General features: G+C 51.6%; 1 protein-coding gene across 4 annotated transcripts in view; it reads right to left on the bottom strand.

Moving 5' to 3' along the window:
• Nucleotides 1-13,745, bottom strand: part of SH3RF1 (SH3 domain containing ring finger 1) — a 160,396-nt gene extending 146,651 nt beyond the window's left edge. The window contains exons 1-2 of one of the 4 annotated variants that reach the window (XM_030845234.2): nt 13,602-13,745; nt 11,777-12,251 (exon numbers count right to left, since the gene is read on the bottom strand). In XM_030845234.2, coding sequence (XP_030701094.1) covers nt 11,777-12,169 — 393 coding nt within the window. In that variant the 5' untranslated portion in view covers nt 12,170-12,251; nt 13,602-13,745. Of the gene's footprint in view, nt 1-11,776; nt 12,252-12,583; nt 13,065-13,601 lie in introns of those variants that run through there. The other 3 variants (XM_060301372.2, XM_060301373.2, XM_060301371.2) reach the window with 3 other exon arrangements.
• Between the last annotated feature and the right edge of the window lie 1,050 nt (nt 13,746-14,795).

Genomic DNA, 14,795 nt, shown 5'->3' with positions numbered 1-14,795 from the left:
GAGCACAGGGAACTATATCCAATATCCTGTGATAAACCATAATGGGAAAGAATATGAAAAAGAATGTATATATGTATAACTAAATCACTCTGCTGTACAGCAGAAATTAACACATTATAAATCAACTATACTTCAATAAAATTTAAAAAAAAATAAAGAAGGTGTTTGGTAAAGATTAACACCATCATTGCTAGCTAATTCCTATTAGATCCACTTCCTTTTCCTCTGTGTCAGAGTGACAATGTGTCGGGGGTGAGAGATAACAGATCACATATTTTAACTTTCATAAGACTTTTGATTCAATTCAGCAGAACATTCTTTCTAAAAAACTAGGAAACATTATTTCTAGACCACCATGGTGGGGGTGACGCAAACGTTGTGAGGGCCACCTTCCACAGAGGACCTGATGACAGTGAAGTTTCCCCAACCTCTGGTAACACTCATAGCTGTCTTAGATCATGGAGAATGAACAAAATTCAGGGCACCAGAGGGATACGTGTGGTGAGGTCTTTCTCTTATGAAGACAAAAGGGTCGGTCCAGTGGACCTGGGGTCCTGGAATCTGAACTGTCAAGCCCATCAAGATGTAGTTCCTGAAATGAACACCCACTACGTTTTCAACCGTAAAGGACAGAAAAGAGACACAAGACACAAGATTCCCGCTCTCAAGTAACGTACAACTTGGTACAGGAGACAAAGCTAAAAAAAGTTAGAGAACAAATACCAAATGAGAGCAGAGAATCCTCCAAATAAATGGAATAAACAAGTTAAGTATGTGTTTAAGATCAAGGGTCCACATATGATAATTCTCTATTACAGAAACAGCATTTGGGATGGACAGGCTTCAGTTCCCATGGATGGTTCCTGACTCCACCGTGAGGATTACAGAAACAAGAGGTGGTTTAATTAGGAAGGTACTCAAAACTAAGGGCTCAAATAAGAGATGGGAGAAAACCGAACTTTCAGGAAGAGAAAATCTGAGGGTCCAGGCGAAGCATGAATCAGCAACGCAGTGAGTTATTTTTAAAGATATACAAGGAGCACTGCACTCAGGAGGGTCACGTGATAGTCCTTCCACAGCGCGAGGCTCTATTCTACCCAGAACTTCTGGACCAGGCTCAGGGCTCCTCTGGACCGGAACCCAAGCACGAGCGGAAGCTGGCGGGCATCCAAAGCAGAGCGACTAAAACGATCAAAACATTAGGAAACAGGTCCTAAGAGGACACGTAAAGGAAGTGCAGTATTTAGGCCAGATAAGGGATGGTTAGGAGCACTTCTTTCCCATTGGGGACGGGACGAGAGGAATGGGATTAAACTGCAACGACAGGGATTTGTATTTGATACAAAAAAAAAAAAAAAAAGAACTTCCTGGCTACGAAGAGTGTGCGTCTGGAGTAAGTTGTCAACAAGGTTTGAAATGTCCTTCTCCAGAGACTTTAAAATACAGTACATGATCTTCATAAAATGTTCACTCAGTGTCCTTTCTTACCCTACAAAGGCAGGAAGTGAATATTTTAACTATAAATAGAAGCTCCATTTAAAAAAAAAAAAAATCCAGACTTATTAAAAGTGGAAGCACTGCAAGGCTCTTCACTGTTGCTGCATTTTCAAAATTCATCAGAAAGTTACCAGCTACACAAATGTACTTATTTAGCCAGAGATGGGTCTAGTCACATAAACAAGTGATCAGCTGCTCTAGGTAGGAGATATAAAAAGAACCAAAACATGGACAAATTAACCAGAGTGTCTATCTAAAAACATCACGGGGGTGCTCTGGAAGGAGGGGAGGGCAAGGGTGAGAGGGGTAAACAAAAATCAGCCGCAAGGAATAAAACACACATTCTACATCCAGCATCCAAAAGGACCCTTGTGAGGCCATTGTAATCTTTCCTAACACCAGTTTTTAAAAATTAGAACCAAACTACAAAGCACACCTAGTCTTTCTTACAGAAGTCTTAGGAATCTAAGACTTTTCAAAACAATGCCAAAGAACAAAGTCAAAAGATAAGTATTTTAAATTATTTCAGCTATTATTTTCCCCACATCATCAAAAAGAGAGATAGGGAGGGAGGGAGAGGAGACAGTCACGGCTGGCCAGCACACAAGGAATTCCACGGCCGCTGGGGCCACAGAAGCAGGAGGAGAGACATGAGGGCCCCAGCTCTTTTCACAGCCCAGGCCCAGGGTCACACCCAGCCAGTGGCAGAACCTGGACGAAACCAGATTTGGCATCACTCGCAGTCACTAACTCATGAACAGCTTGTGCAACTGAAGTTTAAGCTGCCTGTTTAAAACAGAACAAAATGCCTGATGACGTGCACATTACAAATGTGGGTTGATTAAATCACCAGCCTCCACCAGCATGCACGCGCGCGTGCACACGCGCACGCGCACACAAGGTTGACTGCACCACGTAACTGACAGAGGGCACTCCAAGCTCTCACTTCTGGAAAGAGGACCGGCATCTGAGCGTCCCAGGTCCCAGGCACTGGAGGGCGGACCCTCACGGCTCCACGAATGACGTTGGGCTAAGGAAGGTGCAGAGCCTCGCAGGTAGCAAGGAGCAGAGGGGAGTCTGCCTGGTGCCAAACTCCCTGCCCGTTCTGCCCCATGGCCTGCTCTCCAGCGCTCAGAAAGGAGCTCTCGTTCAGAGGAAGACTCAGCTCCCGCGTCCCCCTGACCCGTCTGAAGGAGCCTCTGTTTTCTGGGACATCTCCCCACCCCGGATGAAGCCCCCGCTGCCCCAGGCGGTCCCCGATGCCTCCCGTGGACTCTGCAAACTATCAACAGCATCCCTCCCCACTCCCACCCCACGTGTCCCTGTGTGCAGGATCCAGTCCACAGTCACTGCCCTCCTCTGCCCAGGCTTGTGCGACCCCAGAGAAGCTCAGCAGCTTCCCACCCGCATTAGGCAAAAATACGCCGCCCGCCAGCTGCCGGTCAGAGTGGGACAGCACGGCGGTGAGATGGGCTCAGGCCCCTCGGAAGGGCAGCATCCCTGGACATGGGGACACCCTGTCCCCAGCTGTAGGGGGCCTCAGGCAGCGGGATGACACTGCGGGCGGAACAGGGGGAGGTCGTTCCGCCCAGGAGGCCCAGCGAGCAAACCAGCCCCAAGTCGGGCTCTTAGCTGCCCCCACCTTCCTGCTGAAAGCCTGGCCGACCCTACCGTCCGTCTGAAGGTCCCTGTGGCAGGCAGGGCCTCCAGGGGACACCGAGGAGATGCCGGTGTCCCGGGGTGACTCAGAGGCACATTGCAGGTCACCGCACCCAGACGATACCCAGACACCAGCCTCAGTCCGTCCTAAAAGCTCACGGCCGGAACTGGCCCTGGCTTGGGCGATCGTGCCAGAATTTCCAGGGCCGCACAGGAACTCAGATACAGAAATCCCTCGTTTTAGAGAAGGGGAAACGCCTGCCTATGGAACAGAAATCATTGGCTGCAAGTCACCAGGCCAGGACTAACACCAAGGCTCCATCACTTCACCACCACGCAAGTGGTCCTCAAGTCACACTTCCTACATTCTCGCACCTCGTTCAGCGAGACCAGAGCTTTTGGTGCCACAGCTGGGCTTTCTTGGGCAAATATTTCACACTGTCACCTAATGACGACCTTCAACCAACACTTCGGTTTCAACAAAATCACTACCTTTGTATGACAAGAGTTTGGGGTTTCCGTATCTTCTAATATTATGGACTTGTCATAAAAATAAGTAGAAAACAGAAAAATGAAAATGCTAATGGTATTACATACTATGAAATACGTAATACGGAATGAAAGTAATTAGACTGACCAAAAGTGGTAACGTATTTAGCCTGAAAGACTTACGCACTTCAATTGTGCTCAGCTGCGGGGGAGAAAAGGTTAAAAACATATGAAATGCCGGAAATAATATATCAAAGGGTGCGTTTAAAAGACAAACTCAACCATGGGAGAAAAAAACTGAGACGTCCGCTAACTAAATGTCCCTTCAAATGAGCTGACAAATAAAAATGTAAGCTCTGAGGGTTCATTTATTACATACATTGTTTAATCCATGTGTTTAACGTGTTAAAGAACTTTTTAAAAGGTCTTTAAAGATATATGTTTAAAAACCAAGCAGTTATATAATGAAGAGTGTTATAAGATTTCTTAGCTCTACAGGAATTCAATCCCCTCGTAAGAAATCTAATGTTCATCCTTGGTGTCCAAACACCCTTCCAGGAAACTTACACCAATGCCAGGGCTGCTGGTACCCACACTGAGGCTCTGCTCCGTCGCTGCTGGATTATTTGTGGGGAAGGAGGGGGGTCCTTCACATGAATTACACCCAGGGATGGAGTCCCTACAGCAAACCCGCATTTCATCCTGGGCAGTTCTCACTACATTTTAAAATAATGAAAATTCACCCCTGTTCGTTCATTGCTGAATTATAAACAGTGAACACAGAGTGTTTCGAAAGGATTTCTGTCCTTGCAAAAAATACTTGGAGGAATTTTTACTTCCTTAGGCTAAGAGAAGAAAGTTCAAACTTGGCAGGCCTTGCCTTTCTGCGCTATGTTTACTGCAACATAATTCACTTGCACAGCCTGCTTACTGCTACCTTCTTCCACGTTCCACAAGACAAATCATCTACTCCTTAACTGCTACCGCCAACCACATGGACTGGCACCTCCATCCCCTTCCCCACTACCAGGAGGAGCCCACTCACGGGCCGTCCTTGATGCAGCTGTGTCTGCAGCTGCATGTCTGCCAGTCTTCAAGAGGCCAGCACTCCATCCTCCGGACAGGGCACAGGCTCGGCCAAGGGCAAGCATGGCGGGGCCGCGCACAGGGTGCTTGGAGCTCACAGGTTCTCTCTTTAGCATCACTGCTCTCAGAAGTCTCGAAGGTTAGAAAAAAATGAGGAGATATACGCAGTCTTTATGACAAAAGCTCGGGAGGATGAAGCCTGAGTTCCACAGTGAGGGTGCCTCAGCAGCAAGGCTGCTTCGAGGGTAAGGTGTGCACCCCAGGACGCCGTGCTGCTGCGCAGAGCCCGCCTGACCCACGCCCGAGTGGCACCCGAGTCCTCGCCATCCTGGGCGCGGCGTGCAGGGGCTCCACCAGGGGCGCACGGGACCCCCAATACCGTGCACCCCACGCCCGCCCGGCTGTGGGGGGAGATGGGGACGCAGACACACGGGCAGAAAGCCCTGTGAAGAGGAGACAGGGACAGGAGGGGTGCGTCCACAAGCCGAGGACAGCGGGGTGTGCCGGGAGCCCCCAGAAGCCAGCGGAGGCCACAGCTCTGCCGACACCTGGATTTCAGACTCTGGCCCCAGAACTTCTGTTGTTTTCAACCACCGGCCGGGGGCGCTTCGTTACAGCGACCACAGGAAACTAATACACGTTCAACAAACCTCTCCTGAGTGTGTCCTATGGGCCAGGCACCACAAAGTTCTTAAGAGTCACGGGTGAACCAAACTCAGCAATCCTGGCCCCGGGCCCCGCGTAGAGCCTCGGGCCCTCCAGTTCTGCGTTCCTGTGAAGAAACGGAGCCCAAGGCTTCCCTGGTGGCACAGTGGTTGAGAGTCCGCCTGCCGATGCAGGGGACGCAGGTTCATGCCCCGGTCCGGGAGGATCCCACTTGCCGCGGAGCGGCTGGGCCCGTGAGCCATGGCCGCTGAGCCTGCGCGTCCGGAGCCTGTGCTCCGCAACGGGAGAGGCCACAACACTGAGAGGCCCGCGTGGCGTGGGGGGGGGGGGGGGTGGGAAACGGAGCCCAGAGCAGCCGAGCAGCGGCCAACACAACCCGGACCTCCACACCTCCCAGTGTGCCAGCCACACCGGGGAAGGGCTGGGCCCACCTACCTCCATGGCATGGGGGCCGCCTGCCCCTTTTTATCAGAACAAAACAGGCACCAGGGACGGTGGCTGTAACTAGCCCCGCTAGTTACACTGAGGAAAGCTTCCAGGGCCGCAGCAGCGCGAGGACGAGGGGGACACGGTTAAGGGGGCGAAGCAGGGAGCAGACAGGCCTGGGGTGGTGGCCGGCTCCATCCTGACAGCGGGGGGCCTTGCACGAGTTTCTAGGCCTTTCCAGCTACCCTTCCCTCATCCATAAAACGAGGATACCTTCCTGACCAGCAACGAGAGCAGACGGGAAGCTCTGAGAGAGACGCCATTTCAGAGAAAACCTCAAATTGCAGAATAGCACATATAACACGATCCTATTTCTATTCAGTTTTTTCCTGGGGTGGGGGGAACACACAAAAAAACCTCTGCACAGTGCTCACCTCTGGAGATTAGGGACAGACAGATTAGAAGCCTTGATTTTCCCCTTTACATCCTTCTCTACCACAAATTTCTTACTATGAGCACATATTACCTTTAATTTTTTTAATGGAGAGAAAAACAGTATACAGTCATTTAAAAAGCATGCAGCATGATAATTCAGTGAGTTGTACACTCACAGTTCGTGCACTCTTCCGTAGGTATAGTATACCTCAATAAACAGGTGTTTTCTTTTTAACGAGGTAGGTGGATGTGCTGAGCCATGACAAGATTTCCCAGATATATTCTAGTCATCAGATATGCAGAGTACGGAATCCCACTTATGTCAGGAATCAAAACAACCAGATGCATACACATATAAACACATGAGAAGAGACACAGAAGGACACATTATACTTCCAAAGTGGCGAACGTTTTTACAGCCAGAATGTTTTTAGGAACTCATTTTGCAATTTACATTTTGAACATTTTTTAAATAACAATACTCCTTAGCTGCGGAGGGTTGTCTGAGATTTACACGGTAATAGTCACAAGATACAAATGTGATACAAAGAAAACTCATTCAGCATTTTCCTGTTGTACACAGGCTCCCGGCCCATCCCAGCCCTGAGCCTCGATGCAGGCCTGACTCAGGAACAAGGGAGCGGTCAGGGTTGAGGTGGACAGGAGGACTGAGCAGGGGTCAAGGATGACACGATGAATAAATAAGAAGAGGTCAAGAATGTCTGCAACACAGTGTCTGGCAAAAACAAACACCTTTTTCTATTTAGACTCGGTCACTGGGAAACATCAAAACCTCTACCTCGGTCCAAACCACTACCTGGAAGTCTTGCTTCCTGGGTCCAGGAGGGATGGTCCCCGCTGTGCCCTGACAGCCACCCCCTGGCCAGGGGAAGCGGGTCCTGCCTACTCTCGCCCACCTCCTCCACGACCCTCATCACAGGCACGATCCTGTATCTCACCGCACAGTTCGGGGCCTCACCACCTGCTGCCTTGCTTGCTGTTTCCTGCGTGCTCGCCCACTCTCCCCGACCCGCGCACGCACGACCGCGGCCCCGCCCCACGGCGTTAGCCCCTCCCCCTCCCCCCATTCCCCGCCCTCCTCCGGCTCCTGGACCCCGCCAGTCCAGCCGGCCAGGCTCCACCAGTGGGGCTGGCAGGGACTGAAGGTCCACTCGAGGTGACTCAGCACCCAAGGGCGCAGAGGCCTGACCCCGCCCTCCCACAGGCCTGTAGGCCCAGCCCTGCCAGCGCGCAGGGGACCAAGGGGACCGAGGCCACGCGGGGCTGACCCGTAGGAGCCCATCCATGGGCGGCACTGGGGCTGCACAGGCCGGCCGACTGAACAACAGGCGTTTATCTCATCATTCTGGAGGCTGCGCGCCGGAGACCGAGGTGTCGACGGGGTGGCTACCCCCGAGGCCTCTCTCCTCGGCGTGCAGAGGGCTGGCCGTGTCCCCTCTACCCGGCTCTGCGTCCTGATCTCCTCTTAGGAGGACGCCAGACTGTGGATTAGGACGCACCCGCGTAAGCTGCCTTCACCTTAAGCGCCTCTTCGAAGGTGCCACTCCTGAGCGCAGCCTCACACTGAAGACCTGGGGGCCAGGACTTCAACCTATGAGCCTGGGGGGACACATTTCAGCCCCTAACAGTCAGCTGCAGGGAGAGAGGGCGCTGGCACTATGGAGAAATGAAAGCAGCAGGGAGGAAAGCTCCCCTGTGCCCCTCTTCTTCCCCCGTCCCCCAGGCCTCTGAGGCACGCTCCAGGCATGTCCTGAGCCCGATGGCCATCTCGGTCCCAAGGACCCTTCCTTCCGGCCCCAAGGGCAGGGCACTGACCAGTATGGCCACAGGGTCCTGGGTGGCTCCCGGCCCAGCGCTGCACCAGAGGCCTCCTCTTAGGTCACTAGCCCCTCCCTCGCTTTGTTTTCACTCACTGTCCTTGTTTCTTCCTGGGAGCTCTGCCTCATCCGGCCGTAGGTCAGGACCTCTGGAATACTCTGTCCCTTTCCCCGCCAACCCCTCTCAACTAATTAATACCATTTCACCGTTAAGACCTCAGTTCAAATGCCTCGGCCTGAAGAAGTTTTTGAAGACACACAGACAGACACACACGCACACAAGTGCGCGCACACACACGCACTAAACCAGGCCCTCGCCTATCATCTCCCCAGCTCCCAGCCTAACACTTAGCACCTGTAATGACCTATCTGTACTGTTATCATGCTATTACAGGTGTGTCTCTCCCACCAGACACACAGGTTCATAAGCAGAATCTGCGTCTGGTTTGCCCAGCACTATCTATCCAGCAGCTAGGGCAGTGCCTGGTACCTAGTAAGTGCTTGATAAATATTTGCTAGATAAAGGAAAGAATACAAGTGCAAGTCAGTGTAAATCAGGGGTCATGTGATCAGTGTTTGCTGAATATGCTCGCTGAGGGAGCGGCAGTGTGAAGTCATTAAGTATCAGCACCTAGACAGACAGATACACGCACAGGTATTAGACCTGGAACCAGTGGAGCCACAGCTAGAAAGCAGAAATTTATTCCATTAGGTCACAGTTCTATAGGGATTAATCAAACATGTCCACATCGAACTCTGTACATACTTATACATATAAAATCCACCTTCTGCAGGTATTTTTCAGCCCATGGAAGCAAGTGTCTGCAGCCACCCGCTCCCTGCACCTCGTCCCACTGGTCCACTTTGGCGCCAAACCAGCAGGGATTCTTTACTTGGCGTAAAGAGCTGGTGGTTTCCAGTGGTGACGCCGACCCAACACTCTTCCATTTCTTCCTTCCTATGAGGCAGGAAACACTAAAATTCTGGGAACAAGATGTGTGTCACACGTTGGAAATGTTCGTATCTGCTGATAACACCCAGTCTCCCTGAGGTACACGCATGAGGAAGCCACATGGCCACGATCTAACGGAACACGGAACATAACCAATAACCAAACAGCACATCCCACGTGGTATCAGCACTGGCTTCCACCACACGTGGGAACAGGCTCTCACACCCCCGGGTCGAGTCAGAAGAGCTGAGGATCTAGGATTTATGATGTCATTCACCCAGGGGACACTTCAGGGGCTGGCTGACAACTCCATGGGTCTCGCTTTTAAAAGAAGCATTTTCTAGTTTGGGATTCGCAGATGCAAACTATTACATATAGAATGGATAAACAACAAGGTCCTACTGTAGAGCACAGGGAACTAATTCAATATCCTGGGATAAACCATAATGGAAAAGAATCTGAAAAAGCATGTGTGTATATATATATGTATGTATAACTGAATCACTTTGCTGTACACCTGAAACTAACACAACATTGTAAATCAACGATACTTCGATAAAATAAATTTTAAAAATAAAATAAAGTGAAAACTAAGAGGAGCGTTTTCTGAAATGTATATATCTTTCAGGTCCTTGGGCTGTTTGTGTAGCCCTGGTTGTTTTGAATATTTCAAAGTAGAAGGTACCAGTAATTGCTAATGAGAAATTATTTTAGACTTGGGGGGAAAAGAAGTGGTTTTGACAAGAATTACAGCATCTGCATCAACCCACATTACTAAATAATTTTGTCTGTTCATTGTCTTGTCCTCCACTCTCTGTGCCCCCCGCCCCCCCAAAGTAACAGATATGATCATCTCCTGCTTTTACTGGCCTCAACTACTTTATCCAAATTATAAGGCTCAAGCTCAACTGAGCTTCTTGGCAAGTAATTTTTCTCATGCCAAAGAAGAAACATAAAGTAAATCAGGAAAATCATATCAGCCAGAAAAATAATACTGACATCATCAAAATCATAGAATAATGTACCTAAGAAATGTGAAGCTCAACCTTGGGAGATTAGCAGTTCAAATAAATGAACATTCCAACATCACACTGTCAGTTTCCACATCAGAAAGAAAACTTAAAATCCAAAGGACACTGAGCTGAATGCTTGAGCCCTCTTCTTAAATTCCTTTTTATCAGTAATCAAACATTCACCACATTCCTCACAACAGGTAAGGCAACGTGTCAACAACTGAGACACTTCTATTCACAGCCAGAAGCTGGGCCTCTCCAGTCTAATTAACAAGGAAACAAAATCCCTCCAAGGAAGCAAATCTACCCCCTAATTAAGCGAAGCAGACCTAGGTCGGGTGTCTCAGAAACGATGGTTCTGAGATTGAAATATTCATGAGGCCACAGATACTAATCGTGTAAACTCCATTAAAAGAAGGCAATCTAAGAAAACGCTGTAAGCAGACCAATTTCAAAACTACGGGCTTCAAATAAGCAAAGAAAACCTCCAGAACCCAAAGTTCTCACTAACTTTAAAAAAAAAAAATTAAATATGACCCAAAAGAAACCTGAGAGCCTGGGGATAAAACTGTTTTCCAGCAATTAAAACACTTTGCGTACTCTGCATCTAGTGATGTAAATACATCATTTGTAAAAGATAAACTTGAGAAGAAAGGAAAGGAATGGTTAGAAGGTAGTCATTCCCTACAGCTCCCAGAGGGCCACATATGTGAATTTACACTGGTTAATGCCATCCCAAAGGGTTATTCCTACCTCACATGAAAAAAGTCAGTTTTGAGTGTTTACAACGAATATTTGAAAAAAGAATTCTCATCCAGATTAACTGTTCTTTAAAAATGGATTCTCTCAGTTTGGCCAATTATCAAGATTGTTTCTTCCGACAAAATTGAAACTGCTTTAATTATCGAATGTCCACAACTACTTTTCAGGTTTACAAAAATGAGAAAAGCATGCCTTCACGGGGTACCGTCACCGGCAACATAATTTACATTTCTTCAAAAGACCTTACCTTCTAGAAATTTCAGTCGTGGTAACTGCCCAGATATTTAGCCTCACTTCAAATTATTTCAGCCCAAACCCAAAACCCAAGAAAAATCTTTCTGATGGAAACATTTCGTTTCACTCCCTATAAAACCCAACATAAAGCTACATCCTCTGCTGTCTTAGCATGGCTCTCAATGACGTTTTGTTGCTACAGCAACAAAACTCTGCTACCTGTGGCCATGATTTGTTAAGAACTCCTCCAACCAGAAAATTCTGTGCTGTGCATTCATAAAAGCAACAGAATGGCTCCAAGCCACTTAAAAATTAAAGCTCGATGTCCTACTTGTGATCTACCCACACACATATTTATAACATGTCTACATACACGCGCACATACATACATACTCGTGGCTCTCCCAGCGCCATCGAAAAGGTAAAACCGCACCAAATTTCCATTTTAAACTCGGCATAAAAAACTTCTGTATTTTAGATTTCATTGAATAATTGCTACTGTTTCTCAAGGTTTATCTTAAAACGTAATAGAGGCCCACCATCTGGGAGAGAACTTTAAAAACAAGAAAAATTATTTATATCCAATCTCATTCCTCCTATCTGTTCCAGTAACGTGACTCCTTTAGCCATGAGCTGATTTAGAAAACATCCAAAGACTAAAGAACACACACCGGCCATCAGCACCGTCACCCACCGCACCGCCTCTTCAGGCTACTCACCCTCACCGGGGGGCTCCAGGCTTGCGCCCGAGGCTGCTGTCCACCCTGGGGGCAAGGTGGATCTTTCGAGCTACAATTGGCCACAGCGCTGCTCTGAGCCCTCGAGGCGTTGGTGCAGTTGGTGCCACTGCCCCCCGCAGGGCCGGGTTTCCAAGGCCTCTGCTTGATGCCATCCAGCAGTCTGACCAGCAGGATGTTGCTTGGAAGCTGCTCCACGCCCGCGCCAACCAGAGTCCGGCACTCGGGGCATCTGAGTTCGTTGCGGGAACCGACGATGCCCAGCAGACACCGTTTGCAGAACGTGTGCTGACAAGGCAGGACCCTGGCAGAGACGTCGAGCCGCTCCAGACACACGGGACACTCCAGAAGGTCCAGAAGGGCCGACTCATCCATCTTCCTCTAGTTCACCGAGGGAGACGCTCCACGCGACGCGACCCTGAGAGTGGCTCATGTAACATCCATGTCAGACGCTGCTCTGGGGGCACGGGGGCAGAGGAAGAAAAGACAGAAAAGTGTGATCGTCTGGGGGAAAGATGCAGAGGAGAGCCAGGAACCAAAAAGCACACAAAAGTACTGCCTCTGAAGAGCGTAGCCTTGCTCTGGAACATGGGGCCTGAACTCCAGCGTCGAAATAGGCTTTCTAAGCAATTCAGAATGAGTCCGTAAAGGTATCTAGTTCAGCGTGCAGAAAGAGCTACCAAGTACTATTCAGGACTCTTCCCATAAATAGGATTTATGAAACGTGATAAGAACATAATTGCTTCGGCTCTCAAAGTGAAATCTGCTGCCTTAGTAAACTCAACTCACCTGAGTAGGTGAAAGTGGCAAAGGAACGTTTCCTCCACCTGAAATCCCTTTCCAATCCCAAGTTCCCAGTATTTAAGCCACTCTGGTGGTTAGGAAACCGCACCTCATGTGATTTCTGTGGCACATGGTCCCAATATTAAATGCATATGTTTCTTCGCTGCTCTTAAAAATAGAACTGTTTAATCCTGCCCAACCAAAACGAGACGAAGGTTCACAATTCTAAACAACACGCTAAAGACGGTCCTGAAAGCAGCTCAAATACAACAGCACCCATCAGGGCAGCCGTTGCCAAACTCAGAAACGATTTCTGAACGGCCTGTGTTAATCCCATTCAGAAAATCTGGCAAAATTATCACCCAAAGAATTTGAGAATGGAATGCTGGACTGAGAACCGAGGGCTTAATATGAAAATGGGGCCATTCAGGAAAAGAGCGTTCAAACCAGAGCCTGCACCGCTCTCCCCTACCCCCAGTTCAGTGCGGACGTGTCCAGGGGAACCGGGTGGCGTTGTGGAGGTCGGCAGGAACTGCTGCCCCTGACGGCGGGGCGGGGTCAGACCGCCCCTCTGCTCGCCGCAGGTACTGCGGGCCCGCGTGGACGCCGGTCCAGATGCCTGGCCGTCGGTGTAGACGCGCCCGCAGCCAGGGGCGGGGGCCGCCCGCGCAGACACGCCGGGGCTGGTGCCGGGAGCCGCCCGCGCAGACACCCCGGGGCTGGTGCCGGGAGCCGCCCGCGTAGACGCTCGCCGGGGCTGGTGCAGGGGGCCGTCCGCCTAGACCCCGGGCCAGGGCCGGCAGGGCCGGGTGGGTCCCCCCGCCGCCTGGCCGCCGCCCCGCGCCCACGGGAAGTTTCGGGAGCTCAGGACCGCCCGCAGCCAGCGTCGCCAGGTCCTCCCGCCGCGCGACCGGGCGCGCGCCGCCGCCGCAGTGACCCGGGCCGGGCCGGGCCGCCCAGCTCCGCTCTAACCCGGCCCCGGGGGGCGGGGGCCCGGGGACTCGGGGCCGGGGGCAGGTCCTACCTCCGCGCGGCGCCCTCTTTGTCCGCACGCCCCGCGCTCTCCCGCTCACCGGCCTCAGACGCCGCGGCCGCACCGAGCTCCGCTCGCTGCCTGCGCGCTCCCGCCGCCGCCTGCCGGGCCCGAGGGAGGAGGAGGGGAGGGGCGAGGAGGGAGGGGCAAGGAGGGAGGGGATGGGAGGGGCGAGGAGGGGAGGGGAGGGGAGGGGAAAGGAGGGGGAGGGGAGGGGAGGGGAAAGGAGGGGGAGGGGAGGGGAAAGGAGGGGGAGGGGAGGGGAGGGGAGGGGAGGGGAGGGGAGGGGAGGGGAGGGGAGGGGAGGGGAGGGGAGGGGGAGGAGCAGGGGAGAAGGAGGAGGGCGGAGAGTAGAGACTGAGCAGGAGGAGGACGGGCTGGGGAGGGAGGCCGGCCGCCCGCCTCCCGCGCCCGGGCGCTGCCGGGGTCCAGGGTAGGTCCCGGGGGCACGGGGGAGGGGACCTGAGCGGCCGCCGCCGAGGCTGGGAGCGCGGCCGAGTGGGGACGCGCTGCCCGCATAGGAGCGGGTGCCACCGGGTACCCCGGACACAGACCCGGGCGCGAGCCTCGGGACCCGGCCCAGGACCCGGAAGGCGGGGTCGACGGGACGCCCGGCCCGGAGGCCCGTCCTACCCGCCCGGGACCCGGGGGTCAGCCTGGCCCGGGGCCCGTGTGGCCCGAACCAGCCCCGCGGCCTCTGGGGGGCCCCCGCTTTACACACCTGTAAAGCCAGGCACACACCTGTAAACCGAAAGGTCCTTTGGAAAAACACGTTGTCCACAGGTTTGGGGGTTTGTTTCTCAGCCTCAGTTTAGAGGTAAAACAAGTTAAAAATTTGTCATTGATCTCAAAATTGTCATTTTATTTGCATTTGCCATCCACATAACAAAAAGTTTTCCCAAATACCCTCCTCAAAGGTGTGCAGAAAATAAGGAGAAAGGGTGACAGATATGCCTTTTCGAGAAACCAATGGCTGACCTCTAACCAGCCTGACCATTTGAAGGGAGTTTATGAGCGTCTAGTCTCCAGCCAGGGCCACAGCGAAACCAGTGCAGACAAAGGAGAATCACCTGAGTAAGGACCCGCTGTGACACTACAGCTATCTCTCCCTCACTGTGTGCAGTCACCTGCTCAACGCTGGAGATGCGGTCATCTAGTCCCCACTGCAACTCTGTCCATCTTCCC

This window comes from Globicephala melas, chromosome 6 (genome assembly GCF_963455315.2).
Source record: "Globicephala melas chromosome 6, mGloMel1.2, whole genome shotgun sequence".
Lineage (NCBI taxonomy): Eukaryota > Metazoa > Chordata > Mammalia > Artiodactyla > Delphinidae > Globicephala > Globicephala melas.
The sequence above is the reverse complement of the archived record's forward strand: the minus strand, read 5'-3'. Positions and strand labels throughout refer to the sequence as shown.